The sequence below is a fragment of the Falco punctatus genome (assembly GCF_963210335.1).
Source record: "Falco punctatus genome assembly, chromosome: 10".
Lineage (NCBI taxonomy): Eukaryota > Metazoa > Chordata > Aves > Falconiformes > Falconidae > Falco > Falco punctatus.
This window is the reverse complement of record NC_137590.1, coordinates 6,402,446-6,418,780: the sequence shown is the minus strand read 5'-3', so window position 1 is coordinate 6,418,780 and position 16,335 is coordinate 6,402,446. Positions and strand designations below refer to the sequence as shown.

At 46.0% G+C, this 16,335-nt stretch overlaps 1 protein-coding gene across 3 annotated transcripts in view; it reads left to right on the top strand.

Moving 5' to 3' along the window:
- SLC13A3 (solute carrier family 13 member 3) overlaps positions 1-16,335 on the top strand; it is a 35,162-nt gene that overhangs the window by 17,082 nt on the left and 1,745 nt on the right. For all 3 annotated transcript variants that reach the window (XM_080404966.1, XM_080404965.1, XM_080404964.1), the window contains 11 exons: positions 322-587; positions 969-1,132; positions 5,903-5,969; positions 6,709-6,894; positions 7,839-7,964; positions 10,329-10,424; positions 12,227-12,331; positions 13,328-13,425; positions 14,629-14,741; positions 15,107-15,268; positions 15,606-15,743. In XM_080404966.1, the coding sequence (XP_080261092.1) occupies positions 322-587; positions 969-1,132; positions 5,903-5,969; positions 6,709-6,894; positions 7,839-7,964; positions 10,329-10,424; positions 12,227-12,331; positions 13,328-13,425; positions 14,629-14,741; positions 15,107-15,268; positions 15,606-15,743 (1,521 nt within the window). The remainder of the gene's footprint in view (positions 1-321; positions 588-968; positions 1,133-5,902; positions 5,970-6,708; positions 6,895-7,838; positions 7,965-10,328; positions 10,425-12,226; positions 12,332-13,327; positions 13,426-14,628; positions 14,742-15,106; positions 15,269-15,605; positions 15,744-16,335) is intronic.

Sequence of the window (16,335 nt, the reverse complement as noted above, 5' to 3'; positions counted from 1 at the left end):
CCTAATTCAACATTTTGGGACAGTTTCTACTCTCCAGAACTTCCTTGGCTGACGCCCCAGCACACTGCCACCCTGCAGCACACAGGAGGCTTAGGCAATTGAGGAGAAGTTGGGTTTTGCTGTGGTCTGAGGAGATCAGTGTAAGACCTGAACCCCTACACATTGTAGCAGGGAAGATGTTGCATTTGATGGAAATGCTTTGGGAGAAATACTCTGTCCTTGAAGGAGTAACTGGTGCATTTTGCTTGCTAAATGTCTGTAGGTGAAAAGATATCTGTGTAATGCCACATGTCTTATTTTTCCTCTCTCCTCCGTTTGCAGGAAGGAAGATGTCTCTATGTGATCCTGCTGATGGCCCTGTATTGGTGCACGGAAGCACTGCCCTTGGCCGTGACGGCTCTGCTGCCCATCGTCCTCTTCCCCTTCTTGGGGATCCTCCCATCTAACAAAGTTTGCCCGCAGTATTTTTTAGACACAAATTTCCTCTTCCTCAGTGGTTTAATCATGGCCTCGGCCATTGAGGAGTGGAATTTACACCGCAGGATCGCACTCCGGGTGCTGATGTTGGTGGGAGTCCAGCCAGCCAGGTGACTATGGGGGCAGGGGGATCTCCATGGGGACATGAGCTACAGGCGCTTGGGAAGCAGCTCCGCTGTGGTGGGTCGTGATGTGAGCAGCTCCCATAGGAGGGGGCTGCCCACACCCCCTGTTCTCCAGCTTATTAAGTTTATTCAGCTGTTTGCCTTTGCTCAGAGGCCAGCGGAGCACGAGGAGAATCATTTGGTTCAGCCCCATATTTGTGCTCAATCCAGTTATGAGATAGTCACAGAAGTCCTTTTTGATGTTGGTTTTGTTATCCCTGCACATGAGCTTTCCTTCCTATAGCTGTAATATATCAGAGGACTTGCTGAACTGAAGACATTCAGCTTTTCCTTTTTTTTTTTTTTTTTTTTTTTTTTCTCTTCCAGACTAATTTTAGGGATGATGTTGACAACTTCTTTCCTGTCCATGTGGTTAAGTAATACTGCCTCCACTGCTATGATGCTTCCAATTGCAAATGCAATTTTAAAAAGCCTCTTTGGGGAGAAAGACACATCTAAGGATATGAACAGGGAAAATGAAGAAAACCAAGGTAATTGAGACAGGGCAGTAGTATAAGCCAGCTGAGGTCTGTGCTGCTGCTGTCAAATATGCCCCGTTTATATTGACTTCGCTGGCACAAGTACCAGTTTTTTTTAGCTGCAGCTTGATCTCAGTGCTGGTCCTATTTTAATGCACTAAATTACTGTGGTGGAAGAGTACTGGCATAAAACTCCCTTTTATCCTGCCCCTTCTTTATGTCATGCAGGGGGTAACACTTATGAGTTGTCTGGAAAGCCCACGAAGTGGTGATGCCCAGCCAACCTGCTCTGTAAACCTCCTGCTGGCACAAGTTACACTCCAGCTCTGTGGGCACGGTGGTGATGGGATTCACAGGGATGCCTCACTGCGGGGGTAGCCGGGGAGGGCTGTAGATAGTGACACTTGGACAGATGAGTGCTACATGATGGTGCGTTGCTGCAGGGGCAGGCAAGGGACTGCCTGGGCAGCAAGAGCAGGGTACGGGTGAGGACAATGTCCCCTCCATTGCCATGTGCTCATGGGCAGTTGGGTTATCCTCTCATTTCCCTGTTTGTTCATCCATGAAACTGGAGCCTGAGCTGGAGGAGAAAGAGAAGATGAAAGGAAAGGCTGGCAGGTTAAATACCCATTTAGAAAGCGCTCTGTGATTTTTCCAGCTTGATAATACTGCTTGGTGGTGGTCCTGAGTGGGTTGTGGACAGGCTGGATCAGGGGTATGCAGTCAGATTGAGCTCTTCCTCCAGCTCTGTCTTTGCAAGTCATTTACCAATAGTTTGGGCTTCTGGCAGACAGTGGTGAGAAACAGCAAACCAGAAATGAACTTGTGAAGTTCCCTTTGCAGCTGTTACTGATGGCTGGAGCAGTAGTCTTGGCTTCTCTTCCTTGCACTAATTAATAATTCTTCTGTCCCTGTGACTTAAAAGCAATGGCCTTTTGGTTCCCACTGAGTTCTAAGACAGAAAAATGAGTCCTCAGAAGTAGACTCAAACATTTGCATACTCTAATAAAGATAAAATTAATAATTCATCATTAATGTCTACCAATCATGTTTGCACACCAGGTTGCTTTATCACATTTGCTTCATGAGTTTTTGACTGTTCACATCTATTAAAATCAACCCCACTGACCTTCTTGCTATAATTTCTTATTCTGTAGAAGCACTGTGTTTTTGTCAGTCTGCTTTTAACCTCCTTGATCCCATCCTCTGAAATGATTTGACTCTGTAGCTGTGACCGTAAATACAGTAGAGTTTGGGAATGTGTAAAATCAAGACCCCTCTTGTCCTAGACAGTGGCAGGCACAAAATTAACGTCCCTGGCTCACAGTGCTTACAGTGGTGAGAGAAACCAGCGAAGGCAAAGAGAGAGGCATGCAAACCGAAGAATGAATAAAGTGATGCTTTGCAAATATCATGTGATTGTGTGATGATGTATTTTTCTCTTGAGGTAGAAACTTAGAGAAGTAATAAAAAGTGAAGGAGGAGTAATCTGTAAAGTGTACAACATCAAAATGCAGGTCTTCTTGTAGGCTTGTTATGTGAACTTTAGTGCCCCAAGGTAGACTCATCCTTTTCTGTAATCTTTCTGAATGGATGAGAAAAGCACTGTTCCTCGAAGGAAGCCCTACACCTGAAGTCAGTCAAAAGTGACGAATCTGATGTTCCGCCTAGGAGCGGAGATGTGCAGGTGAGCGTTCTGCAGGAGTTCCTGCCTGGCAGGTGGCTGCTGCAGTCAGGGCTGCTCGCACGTCTCCAGCAGGGCTGGCTGGATGTAAGGAACGTGCCTTTGAGGAAAAGGTATACTCATTTCATAATTTAATTAATTTTATAATCTAACTCAGTTGTAATCTGTGTTCCAAAAAACAGACAGATGTGTTTGCGAAGGGGCCTGTATGTGGAAGCAAGCTTTTGCAATGACATATGATAAAATCAGTTTGCAAATCTGCTTGGACATGCTTTATTAACACCGTAGTGGTGTCAAGGAGGCCAAAAAAATACTTGCATGGAAAAAATATATTAAAAAATAAAAGAATATGTAGAATGTAAAAGCATTGGATTTTTCTGAAGAAATCTCGGCAAGTATTAAACCAGCTTTGTGAAGGGTTTTGCTTACACACACAGGGCCAGAATTAAAGTGATGTCACTGAGTTGGTAGCACTTTTTTGCTGATGGGAGAACCTCAAGGTTGCATTCACTTATGTCCATCCTCAACCATGTTACAGATCAGTAAATGCTTGCATGGTTGTGTTGTTGTTGACAGTTAAAATTGGGTGCAGCATTTTGTTCATTTTGTCACTGTTGGATACTGATGCAAGAGCGCTCCGAGGTGAGCTTTGGTGGCTGAAGTCCCAGCTGGTTCTGGTTGATTGAAGCAGGGCTATCAACTGCACACCAACAGGCTTTTTTTCAGCTTCCAGAATTTTCATTTTGGAGGTGGGTTATAGATTCCCTACAATTCAGTCTGACATCCCCAGCGAGAGGTGTGTGACGAGATGGAAGCTGCTGTGCTAGTGAGTCTGACCATCTTTCCTGCTCTCTGCCCACTAACCCATCATCGGCAATATTTCATTTCTCTGAGCAGCTTAAATATCTCCAGGTAAAAATCACAAGGAAATATCTCCATCCTTTATTTCCTGCGTAGAGAGTATCTTCTGCAAATTCGGGACAAACTGCAGTCAGTACTTGAGGTGTTTTGTTGGGTTGGAGACCTGCAAATGATGTCTCTACAGGGGCATGTGGGAAATGCTGGCTTTGGACACTGCTGGCTGCCTGGCCCCAGCGCTGCTGCCTGCGCTCCCTGGGGGGTGGGAGTATTCCTTCTCAGGCCTTTTCAACCTGTTGGAAACAATAAACGTGTTGTTCAAGCTGAACTTACCTAGGAGAAGCCTTTCTGCCTCTAAGGTGTGTGAGGTACTTGGGTGAAGTGGCCACTGACTCCTGCTTGCGCTGCTCCGTGAGAGGTGCGTACAGCCAGGTCCTGCCTCGGGGGTCTTTGGCCTCTTCTGATTTACGCGCCTGTAACAATTTTCAGCTCCTCCTTACGAGTTTCATAGGAAAAGTTTGTTCCGCAGTAGCTGTGGCTTTCCTTTGCATGGTTGCCTTTTGCAAACCTTCCGTGAGAGGTAACTCGCGGATGGCCCTGGCAAAATGGGATGGGAGTTTGGGCTTAATGTTTTTCCATTTTTTTTCTCTGCTAAGAGGTAGAACGGAATATGTGTCCTTGCAGAGCCAGCGCTAGGCTGGAATGGGGTGGCAGTGGTAAGAGGCTTGGGCTAAATGTGTCAGGGGATCAACAGTCAAACCACGGGTTAATGTTCGTCCTTCTAATTACATCCCTCCATCACTGCACTGTTGGGATGAAAGCTCAGCATGTGTGAGTCCAAGCCAGTTAACTCCAATTCCGTAAATTAGCAATGTGTAAAACATGACATGGCAAAAATCTTTGGTTCACTGCGCTGGAACGAGCTCGGTGTCTTTGGCACACGTGTGAGTGGGTGCAGAGACTTTGCCCACTGACTGCCCTCCTCCGTGCGCTTGCTTTTGGGCTCTAGGGCATGTACAGGTAGAAGAGGCTGGTGTTTCAGTCTGAGGATGGGTGTGAGGAGATCTGGGGATCACTGGGGTGGCAGTACCAGGAGTTGGGCTCAGCTTGCCGTGGCCTGCAGAGCCCAGGGAGGTGACAAGGGACAGGGCTCTGGACCCCGAAACATGCAAAGAGCCCAAGGCAAGGCAGCAGGGCCAGCGGTGATGGGGAAGGGCCACCTGGGCTGAAGGTGGATAAAACTCTCAAGTGCTCCGGTCCTGAGGAAGAACATGTAAAATGGGTGTTAATGGCACACCTCTACTCCCAACCTCAGGAAGTTAAGCCGTGAGCCAGGACTGCAAATGCCACAAGCTTTAGTGTGAGATCTCGTAAAAAAAAAGAGTGGTTGTATTGCGTTTCTGTCTTTCGTTTTCTGAATCCTCCTATGTGTATGTGTGCGGTAGAGTGGCATGCACCTCCTGGTTTACTGCCAAAGAGAACCTTGGTCCTTCTGGTCAAAATATACCCTTTCCTCAAGTGCTCCTGAGTCCTGCTGGTGTTCCCTGTGGCTAAGGACAGCGAGGCAGAGCCCACATGAAATGTGCAGGGGGGTCCCCCCGGGGTGGCCCTAAACTTGTGTTGGGGACCGGTAGCTCAGCCTGCTGGTCCCATCATTTATGGAGGGGATGTTGGGCTGGAACAAAGCCTAATCTCCAAATGAGTCTCACTCTTGTTTTTAAAGAGGGAATTACAGCTTTCTGGTGACGTTGCACTAGGTGTCTGCAGGGGGTAAAATTCTCATCCCTTGGGAGCAGAGCTGCGCAGCAGGGAGTGCTCCTGCTGTACCTCCGGGAATGTGCCTTATGGGTACATCATGCCCAAGTTTTTCTTCCTAAGAATGAGCTATGGTTCACCCTTCCCACGAACACCCCACCCCAAACCCCTTGGCTTGATAAGAGACACCCTGGAACTCCTGGTCACGTTAGAAGATCCCAGAGCTCAGCCAGTGGCAGAAGTAGTAAAAGGACGGTGTGAGTGCCTCTGGGTGTTGGAGGAGAAGCTGCGGCAGTGGCAGGGGGAGATGGGCTTGCCCACGCCCTCTGGGTGCTCCTGACCCTGTCCCCTGGCCTGAGCTCGCCCTTTGTTCGCACAGCCCCTCCTCTGTCAATGGCAGTTGTTTCCTCCGTTCCTCTGTTTGGTTCAAGGAGAATTTTCTAGATGCTTTGAACTGTTTTAAAGTCCTCATCTTTCTTTTTCAGCATCTTTACAGCAGAATAAACTTTACACTGTACCAACTGAGATGCAGTTTCTGGCAAGTACTGAGGAGTAAGTTAACTATAAAGTTTGTATTAGAGAGTTGAGAGAGAGAATTATCCCCTGAGCTAGAGCAAGTTTTAGGAATTTGAAATTCAATCATTGAAATGTTTTGATTGTACCAAACATCCCAATCACTAGCAGCCTGATGATAGAAACCCTCTTCTGTGTGTCCAGCATCCCTCTGCATGTCCAAATCATTGCAGAGATTTTCCAGCCACTCTGAAATGGTAGCCAGAGGTGTCTCCTGCGGGGGAATTGTGCCTTGGTTTTCTCAGGAACATCAAATGTGTGAAGCTGGTGATGTAAAACCCACCAGGATTTACACACTGGTGTGATGGTCCTGCTTTGATAACAACGATGGGAAGGAAGCATTTTTTCAGGATCAGGTGTTTCTTTCTTCTCGGTGCTATCAATTTATTTTTTTTTAATTGTTTATTTTTTCCTTTTAGCAGTCCTGTGGACTTTATGCTAAGTGTTACAAGTTGCTGAGGGGCTGGGCAAGGCATGTGCACCCTCAGCTCCTGCGGATGGGTGCTGAGGGTGCTCTGCCCTCTGCACAGCTGCCAGTCCTGCATGGCAGTTCACTGAGCAGACCCTTCTGCTGCCCTGAGCTGCTAATGTGTCCTTGAGGACAGTATTAGCTTGGATTTCTAAAACCTGGGAATTTTCCTTCTGTCAAGACTCTGAAGTGGTTGCACTGTATTTAAACCAGGGCTTTCACCGGATTCTCTTTTGGACTGTTTTAAAGCAAAGATCTGACGGAGGAGAAGGAGGTTGCCAGCGATGTTCTCTCAGATTTAAAGAAGGAGGAGGAATACAAAACAAATATATGGAAAGGTTTCCTCATCTCAATCCCATATGCGGCCAGCATCGGAGGAACAGCAACGCTGACGGGAACCGCACCAAACCTCATCCTCCTGGGACAGCTGAAGAGGTATGGGAGGCTGCCCTGGAGAGCCTTGTAAATCCTGGAAAAGAGAGACGTGTTCCCCATCCCTGCAGGAAATTCCCTTCTGTGCCAAGAGCTGGTTTGGGAAATTCATGCACTTCCAGAATATTTTGGGAAACTTTGTGAGCAGAGGAAAGCAGAGAGTGGTTGCGTCAGCTTAGGAGGTTTGCAGCATACCCAGGCAGGCTGTCAGTGAAATGGGTGCACATGTGCTTCACCTCACTGACGCTCTTAATCCCATTGACTTTAATGGGACTTGACTACATGCTTGCAATTAATCTCATAACAGTTTTGATGAAACACGCCACGTAGCGTTCTGTGACCCATTGTATCTACTGCTGTAGAAAGAAAGAAATAGAAAAGAAAGAAAACTAGAAGAAAAACAGTAGAAAGAAAAAGAAGGAAACCATTACTTCTGACCTGTTTTCTTAGTTATAAAAGATGCCTCCTACGTGCGTAGGAACAGAGATTTGTGTCATCCTGAGTGCCCATAGGTATTTTTTAACATTGCTAGCCTCTACAAGTGGTATGTGCAGTCTCCCCTAGCCATGTACAGCATCTCGCTGAGGTTCATGTTCAGACTGTCCAGCAGTTATTGTAGCATGGTTTAATCCTGGGTGCTCAGGGGCATCATTGTACGCAAGCATTGGTGCTCTGGAGGGGGGGGGGTCAGATCTCCCCTTGCAGGCTTGCAGAGCTGGGATGGGTGAGCTGTGGGTGGCAGGGTGGCCTGGATGGGTTGTTCCAGCACAACACTCCCCAGATCTCCTAGAGCCCAGATAACTGCTGGTGCACACAGAAGAACAGTTTTAAAATGCACGCTGGCACTTGTGGGATGTTTTGCTGCCGATTTCAGATGTTTGTTTACCCGTAAATTGGAAGGGTTGTTTTCCCTTCTTGGATTAACTTGATTTTTCCCATTTGCTTAGTTATTTTCCAGAATGTGATGTGGTGAACTTTGGTTCTTGGTTTATGTTTGCATTTCCTTTAATGCTGATTTTTCTTCTCCTGGGATGGCTATGGATCTCCATCCTATATGGAGGAATTAACCTGAGGTACGTTTATATTCCCTACACATATATGTAGTCTGGTTATACCAGCACTGTGAAATGCATGTTCATCACGATTCTCATACTAAATCTACTGATATCACCCAATATCACCCAGTCATGTCCTGGATAGTGGGGGGTTTCCTAACTAACTTCAGGATGCTCATGCTATTATCAGTCATCTATTTTAAAGACGCTGATATGCAACAGCAATTGTTTAAAGATATCTCATAGTTACATATACTTTATCTAACTTAAATACATATGTGTACAGAGTATGTATTATATATTCATTCAGTTAAATGTACAGTTCTTAAAGGTTGTTTTACTGCCTGACCTGGTCCTGTGGAGGTCAGTGGCAGATTTTCATTGACAGAAGGGAAAGCAGGATCAAACTTTGAAGACCAGCATGAAATCTTGGTTCTCCTGGAATTAGTAGCAAAAATCTCCTAGAACATGAAAGAGCCAGGATTTGTTCAAGGGGCAGAAACTCGGGTTTGGAACGGATTACTTCACAACAGGTCTTAATTTTACAACAATGTGTTAATCTGTAACTGAGAATAACATGTTTTTCCGGTAAATCTTTGCTGGATACATGCAACCCCTAGCGTACACTACTTAAAATGATTGCAGCGTTGCCATGCTCATTCATTTGGATCCCTTTTCCCCCTACACACTCTCACATGATAGTAACAGGCTCACAGGCTTGGTTCCTCTGGGGACCGTACAGAACTTGCAATATTTAGAGAAGTCTTTAATTGCTATTTTGAGTTTAAAATGCAAATACAGAGGGGGTGGGGGAAGAAAGCAGGTGTCCAAATATTTACATTGTCCCAGAGACAGGAAAAAAATCAATGGGAAAATTTCAATCCAGAAAATGCCAAAAGCTGGTCCTTAAATTGCTTGTGGAGCTTCACGGGAGGCTCGGCGTGCTGCTGTGGGCTGCTCTGCCGGCACACAGCCACTTAGACCTGTGCTGCTCTGCGCTTGTGTGATGCAGAACCTGAATCCCCACATCCTACGGAGAGGTGTCCTGCTGCCATGGCCCTGGACAACCAGGTGGTGGAAGAGGTAGCTGTGCTGGCCAAAGCCCCTGGCAAAATGAGAAATTGTTCTTGTGCTCGGGGAACGTGATGCTTTTTGTTTTGTTTGGCTCATCTCTGTCAGCACAAAGCCTGGCTTTATTGGGATAGCTGGGCCAGCGCAGATACCAGTATTCCCCAGTGGCAAGGTGCCTTGGAAGAGACATTGCAAAGCTGCACAAGTACAGCCGAGGTTCTGCAGGAGTCTGTTGGACTGCTTTGGCTGTAAAGGCTTGGGGACAGTGGCTGGACTTTCGATGTGGGCAAGTCCTTGGTGTCTGCAGCACAGTACAGGCGGATGGACATCGCTCCAAGAGTAGGTCGGCTTTGCCTGAATCCAGAAGGCATGAAAAGCCTTAGGGATGGGCTGGCTGAGCTGAGGCTGCTGTTAATGACACCCCGCAAAACCCAAGAAATTGAAGGACCAGGTATATCTGGTTGGGGTTCAGGAACTTCTGAGCGATCAACTCTTCATCTGTATAGAAGATTCAGTCGCAATATCCCTTGGAAACAGTGAATGAATTAGGGAAGCGCCAGCACCGTGGGGCAGGATGGATGTGCCTGATGCAGAGCTGGGTTTGTGGGTTTAATCAGGGTCACAGGCACGGTTAGAAACTGGGTTCAGCGTCATGGGTTGTGATGGGAGATGCAGTGCAAGATATGAATATATCATTTGTATGCACATACTACAAAGGAGCAAACTGTGTGTGCAGTCAGCACAGCCGCTGGGCTAAGAGGCTTAGCCAGGAGCACATTAACATTCCCGGCCAGTTAGAAATTCCTCACATTTTTGTTGATCCTCAGCAGCATCATGGGATCACCCAGGAAATTGCAAGTGACTCAAGAAATGAAGGGAGAGATTAATTTTCTGTGTCACCCTCTTCCCAATTGTTCTGTCCAAGTAGGTAACGGCTAGAGATGAGGAAATCCGGCATTGCTGGGACTTTCTTTTGGCAATCAGCGCCCATGCTGGAGGAAACAGTTCAGAATGTAAATGAGAGGAAGCTTCCTAACCTCTGCAGGGTCTTCGTTGTGTGAATGCATAGAGAAAGGATATATAAAATAGGGCCTTATTGCCTTTGTCTGCACCAGAGCCTTTCATCATTAGTCTTCATAATCTGAAGAAAATGCAAACTGAGCTGCCAGAGATGTGCAGTTCTTTGCAAGTTGCAGAGCAGGCACTGGAGCGGTACCCGGAGCCAGGCATATGCTGCAGTAGGAAATGCAATATCTACTGTGTGTCAGTTCTGTTAGAGGCATGTAAAAATGTAACCATGTTTCTTGGCAGGGGCTGGAGAACAAAAAAGTCAAATATAAGAGTGGATGCAGAAGCCCGAGCCAGAGAAGTCATAAAGGAGGACTATCAGAAACTAGGTCCAACAAAGTGAGTTGTAAAGTTGGGGCTGAAATGAAAAAGAAATCAAGTGGGTTTGGAAATGTCCTGTCTTAAGAGTGGAGGAATGGGGGAAATGGAGTTTTTCAGAAGAAGATGAAATGCACGTTTCCACTCAGCGTGTTCATAAGCTCTTTAAGTTTGCTTTTTGCACTCTCCAGCCTCTTCACCTTCACTAACATGAATAGTTGCCAACAGCAGCTTGTGCTCAAATCTTCCCAACAACAAAGTTCATATTTGTGTGGATTCATGCTGGGTTGTTTAATTACTCTTTGTAATTTTTTCTGCTCCATGGACAAAACCAATCCTGTGTGTGTTACGTACTAACCAACACAGGCTGAATTCTGAAGGTTTGTGCATACCTGTTCTGCAAAGTAGGAAGCATTTACTGGAAAGACTGATGAACCATATGATAATGTATCATATGGATTGTGGATATGCTGTAAGGAATCTTAATAGCTGCTAAAGAAAGTATATGGAAAGCAGTCAGAGCCATGTCATGGAATACATTATTTTTTTCTGAATAACTCCTTCAGCTCTATTAAGTGAAGACAGGACAAGGGACTTTTAGCTTCTTATTGTAGTTTCTCAAAGGTCTTGTCTTCTGGAAAAAGCTTGGTGCAGATTGCAATGATGGGGATCATATTTTGGAGAAAGGAACCAGCAGAAAGAATCGTGAGTTTTAGACTTAAGAGGAATTCCAAAAAAGAAGGAAACAGGAAAAGCTGATTATCTCTAGGAATCAAACCCTAGGTATGTTCAACCAGCCACCGATATTCTGGGCAGCCAGGGCTAGTGAATGTTTTTGAAACTGTAGGTCTAACCTTAAATGGTCTGTGTTTCTCCATGTGTAAACCAATATTTTCATACTCACAGCAATGCTGTGACGATTCAGCGATGTTTGTGTCATGCTATCGACATTGTAATTATTGCTGTTATGTGGAAAATGGAGTGGTTCTTCAAAGGCAATTGTCTGTGCCTGTGCTGTAAATGAAAGAAATTGGTTTATTTGTTCCATTCGGTACATTATCGAGCAGCCTGCGAAATGTCTCTGAAAGAATCAAAGTCCCACTTTGAGGTCTAGGAGTGAGAAAGTCCATTAAGCTGAGCTCTATCAATTTGATTAGCAACCCCATAACTTAAAATCAGTGCAAGTGGCTTTTCCCCAATGGTTTAAATGCCCTTCCTTGTGCTCGGAGAGATTTTAAACAGTGTTTTGAGCACTGTCTTGGCTAAATCTTGACTCCACTGGATCCTTAGTGAATGACATTGCCATTTACCCTGCTGTTCGTCATGTGTCTAAGGGGTGCTGTTTAGGTTTTGACCTTGAAGAAGCTTGTTCCTGCTGTCTCATACACGATTTGAATCTCAGCCATCCTTTTACATGGCTTGAACTGGAGTGGGAGCACCCCTGGGTGGCCATGTCTGAGGGACACCCCGGAGAGCAGCGGTAAGAGGAATGACCACGAGGAGCTGCTTGGCCCGTGCTCTCTGCCACACACACACACTCTGCACACACAGGGTCAGCCTTGCATATGCCTCTCCTGACATCTAGGCATTCCTGATGCCTGTCTTGCCTCTCCCTAATGTCTTCCAATAAGAGATCATTGCTGGCAAATACCAATATTTGCAAATAGATTTACAATCTATTCTGAAGTTTCACTGTAGTTAATTTTTAGGAAACCAGCCTAACTTCTCACCCAAGCCGCTGCAGCCTGAGCTCAACAGTTGTCCTGGCTTGGATCCACCTGATTAGCACATCAGCATTTTAACCGCATTTATTTTCATTTCAGGTTTGCAGAACAAGCAATTTTCTTCTTCTTCTGCATGTTTGCAATCATGCTTTTCTCCAGGGATCCCAAATTCATTCCAGGTTGGGCAAGCTTGTTTGCACCAGGGTAAGACTTTTTATTTTCATTCCACTGTCACATTTTTCAATAGCATTTCCGAGTCTATGAGATTCCTGGGTTTCTGATTATGTTGCTTAACACTATTGCTCAGGTTTCCTGGGATAAATTAAACCTGCTTCAAGTAGCAGGACCAGCTTTATTGTTTCTGTCTCTAGAAGGAGGTACTTGAAGCCCGGTGGGAACTTGGCATGTGTCTGTCTGAGGCCATCCCTAAGGTTTTAATGTTGGGCATGCTGTTTAAACGTACATTTAGAGTGAAATTCTGAATTCTTTATGCAATCCACTGATTTCACTGGAGGTCTGGAGACTGAAGAGAGGTGGCAGAAGCTGACCCCAAGTGCTATCCTGCCTGTTTGGCAAGTTTGTCTCTCCTGTGACATTCATACCTTGGGAAGACTAGTGGATATAGCAGTTGGGGAATGCTAAAGCTCAGAGAGGATGTCGTTATTTCTCAACAGAAGAGACCTTCATAATTTTTTTTAAAGTAAAGCCCTAGCTTAATAAATTATTCCTTAATACAACAAAGTAGTTATGGACTTTTTCCTCATCGGTTAACAGCTCCTTACAGTCACATGCTTGAGCTCTTTACTGGGTGGAGTTTGCTTTTCACCTTAGAGTCTGAGAATTTGGCTAAGAGGTCATATAAATAGGATAGTCTGGGCTCTGCCTTGCTTCCTCCCTGCAGTAACCTGAGGAAACCTGTCCTCACCACCCTTCATGGACTGACCATGACTCTGCAGTCAGAACAGCCAGAGCATCAGTGTGGTGGGGTTTAGATCTTGGTTTTTACATTTGTAGGGCAGCTTTTCTAGGGGGTTCACAGCCCATTGTAGAAATGTAGCTTGACAGGGAATTAAAAAGAAAAGAACTGTGAACAACAAGCATTGTTGAAATGTAATCTTCTTTGGTAAATCCCTGTTCTCAAAAACTCCGTAATTCTACAGGCTTGTGCTTCTTACAAGTGTTTCTGCTACTTTTGGACAGGTTTATCTCGGATGCGGTTACAGGAATCACCATTGTGATTATACTGTTCTTCTTTCCTTCCCAAAAACCTTCCTTCAGGTGGTGGTTTGACTTGAAAGGTGAGTAGGAGACCCTCAGGCAGGAGCTGTGCCCTTGCTGCGCTCTGGCAGGGCAGGCAGGGAGCGGGAGCCAGGACTGTCCCGGCTTGGACCCACACCATCCCGCAGCCGGAGCAGCGTGGCTTGGAGGTGCAGTGTGATGCTGCGGAGGCTTTGTTTCTGAAGGGCCGGGGGAGGTTCAGCCCTCGCTGCCCTGCTGCCCATTGCAGGAATGGCTCAGCTGCTCACATCGCTGCTGGAGATGATGCCGTGGTGGGCTGAAGCGAACTGAAGTCACTGTTGATTTACTGTAGCAGACCTCGTGTGAAACAGAGGTTTGGTTGCTGACCCCCAAACAGCTCCTGTCCCTCAGGGGGCAGCATGAACCCCTGAGAGGGCAGAGCTGTGTGAGTTGCTCATACTGAGAAATAGTTTCTAGAATGATTTAGAATTTAAACTCCTAAACCCCAAACTCTCGAGCAAGCTTTGGTACCAAGAGCTCTTTTGAACTCTTGGGTCTGTCCTCCTGAGTAGCAATTAGTTACAAATTTTAATTCATAAGCCACATGTGGAGATGCAGCTGATGCTGCCCCATCCACGAGTGGCCTGGGTGTCTATGGGAACAAAATACTGGCTGCTCTGAGTCATGCACATTTGCCATGTTGTCCGTGCACAGGAAGATGTTTAATCAGGCCTCCTCTGGATAAAATGTATGTGCCCTCATTCAACAGAAAATTAACAGTCCCATTAGTGCATCCTTCCATATGACGGAGCTCACTTCATCATGTGTTAAGAGATGGCCTTTAGGGGAGATGAGCTCTTGGCTGTAAAACTCAACAGCTATTGAACAGCAAGTGTAAAATTAATAACGTCTTCATAATTCCAATGGTAGGACATTTCCTCCTTCCATGGGCTCCCATCTGTTGAAGACAATGCTTATGTCTGTTACAGAGAGAAAATTAACCTGATACCAAACGTTCCCTCAAGAAGGCCTCAAAGAAAATGTTAAGTGCTAGAATTTATTTTCTTTTCCTTTCTTTTTAAGATCTGATATTAAGTTAAATGATCTTCTAATTGTCTAGCTTGAGAGACTCCATATGTATGCTTTATCAGCAACTCGTGCTTAGTGAGCTTTGGCACTGATGTCAGGCTGATGATATCATACTGTCAGATGATGACTGATGTGCAAGGGGATGTTTGATGTGAGGGTTTCTTTTTTTCTAGCACCAAACACTGAGACGCAGCCCTTGCTGACTTGGAGGAAAGCCCAAGAGACGGTGCCCTGGAACATCATCCTGCTGCTTGGAGGGGGCTTTGCCATGGCAAAGGGCTGTGAGGTGAGACCTGCCGCAGGTGCCACCTTGCAGCCAGCCTGCCCAACAGACCTGGGTTTTGTTAGAGTGTCACCTGGGGTTCTCATTTGGCTCTGGGTGATTCGCATCTGCGGCGTCACAACACTCGAAGGACATGTTTCTCAGCTCCAAGTGACAGCAATGCGCAGCAGGTAGCTAAGGAGGTTAAGAGATCTTGCAACTCCTTTCAAACAGCTTGCTGCTAAGTACCCTGAGGATGCTGCACATAGGTGCTGGTGTAGGTCGGGGAAGGACATATATAGTTTCTAGTTCTAGGAGAGGATCAGTTCACCTGCAGGGATGCAGGAGCTCCTCTCTCCAGCTTGCTTGCTTGCTCTCCCCTTCTGCAGGAGTCTGGTTTGTCTGTTTGGATAGGAGGCCGTCTGCATCCCTTGGAGGGTGTACCACCACCTGTGGCTGTCATCCTCATCACGATCGTCATCGCCTTATTCACAGAGTTTGCCAGCAACACAGCCACTATTATCATCTTTCTGCCTGTCCTGGCAGAGCTGGTAAGGTTGTCCCGTGGCAAGACCAGTGCTCCTCTGGTCCCTCCTCACCCTGCCCCTTGGATGGGCAGACGCGTGTCGTGCCTGTGCTGTGACCGGCACCGTGCAGTTCTCCTGCCCCTGGGCTCTGACGCTTGGGAGCAACAAAGCAAGTGCCTGTAGCGTAATGTGGACACTGAAGGATAATAATCCCTCAGATGTTGTTGGCGAGATACGTGATCATTTCTCACAGGGTGTGCGATAGGGCTCTGCATAGTGCACCAGCTGTTTGCATCCTTTGATCTATCTGCCTATGACTGAATCCCCAAGATGCATTTTCCCTTCTTTTCTGTTTTTCAAGGCCATTCGTCTGAAAGTAAATCCCCTCTATTTAATGATACCAGGAACTATAGGATGCTCTTATGCGTTCATGCTGCCAGTCTCTACACCTCCTAACTCAATTGCATTTTCTTCTGGACACTTGATGGTCAAAGATATGGTAAGTTCTTTTAGATACAGAAAATGCTGAAAAGAATCAGCCTGAGTGGAGTGTTTAGAAAAGGAGTTTTCCAGATCGTTACTGGTTCAATATATAGTAAAGACAGAAGTCTGATACTGTTCTCAGCAGTGTTTGAAGGCACAGGGGTATGGAAGGAGCCTGTATGAAGTCTCATCTTGTGAAATTTGGAGCTGCCATGGTTCCAAATGGTGACAAAGATGGTCTTGAATGTGCTCAGCAACTCCCAGACCCTGCCCCTGTTTCTGCTAGTGTCAGCAGCTCAACTTTCATACGTTTCTGGATGCAGAAAAAGTTCCCCAGCTCAGTGTAACAAAGCTTATGAGTATAATTAGGCTCAGTCCCAGTTCCTGCTCACATTCCTGAGGCTAAACAGATGTTAATGTTTTTGATGGATCAAAGCTTGGTAAGCATCTGCAGCATGGCCTTTGTGCCTTAAGAAAGTCTGCTTAAGATGTTGCTAATATTAATGGCAATTAAGTCTTCCGTTTTTGTAATGTTTATATTCAAATAACTTCATGCTTCACATGCTGTGGAAGTCCAGTCTAAACTCAACTGTTGTCTTTGTATTTCT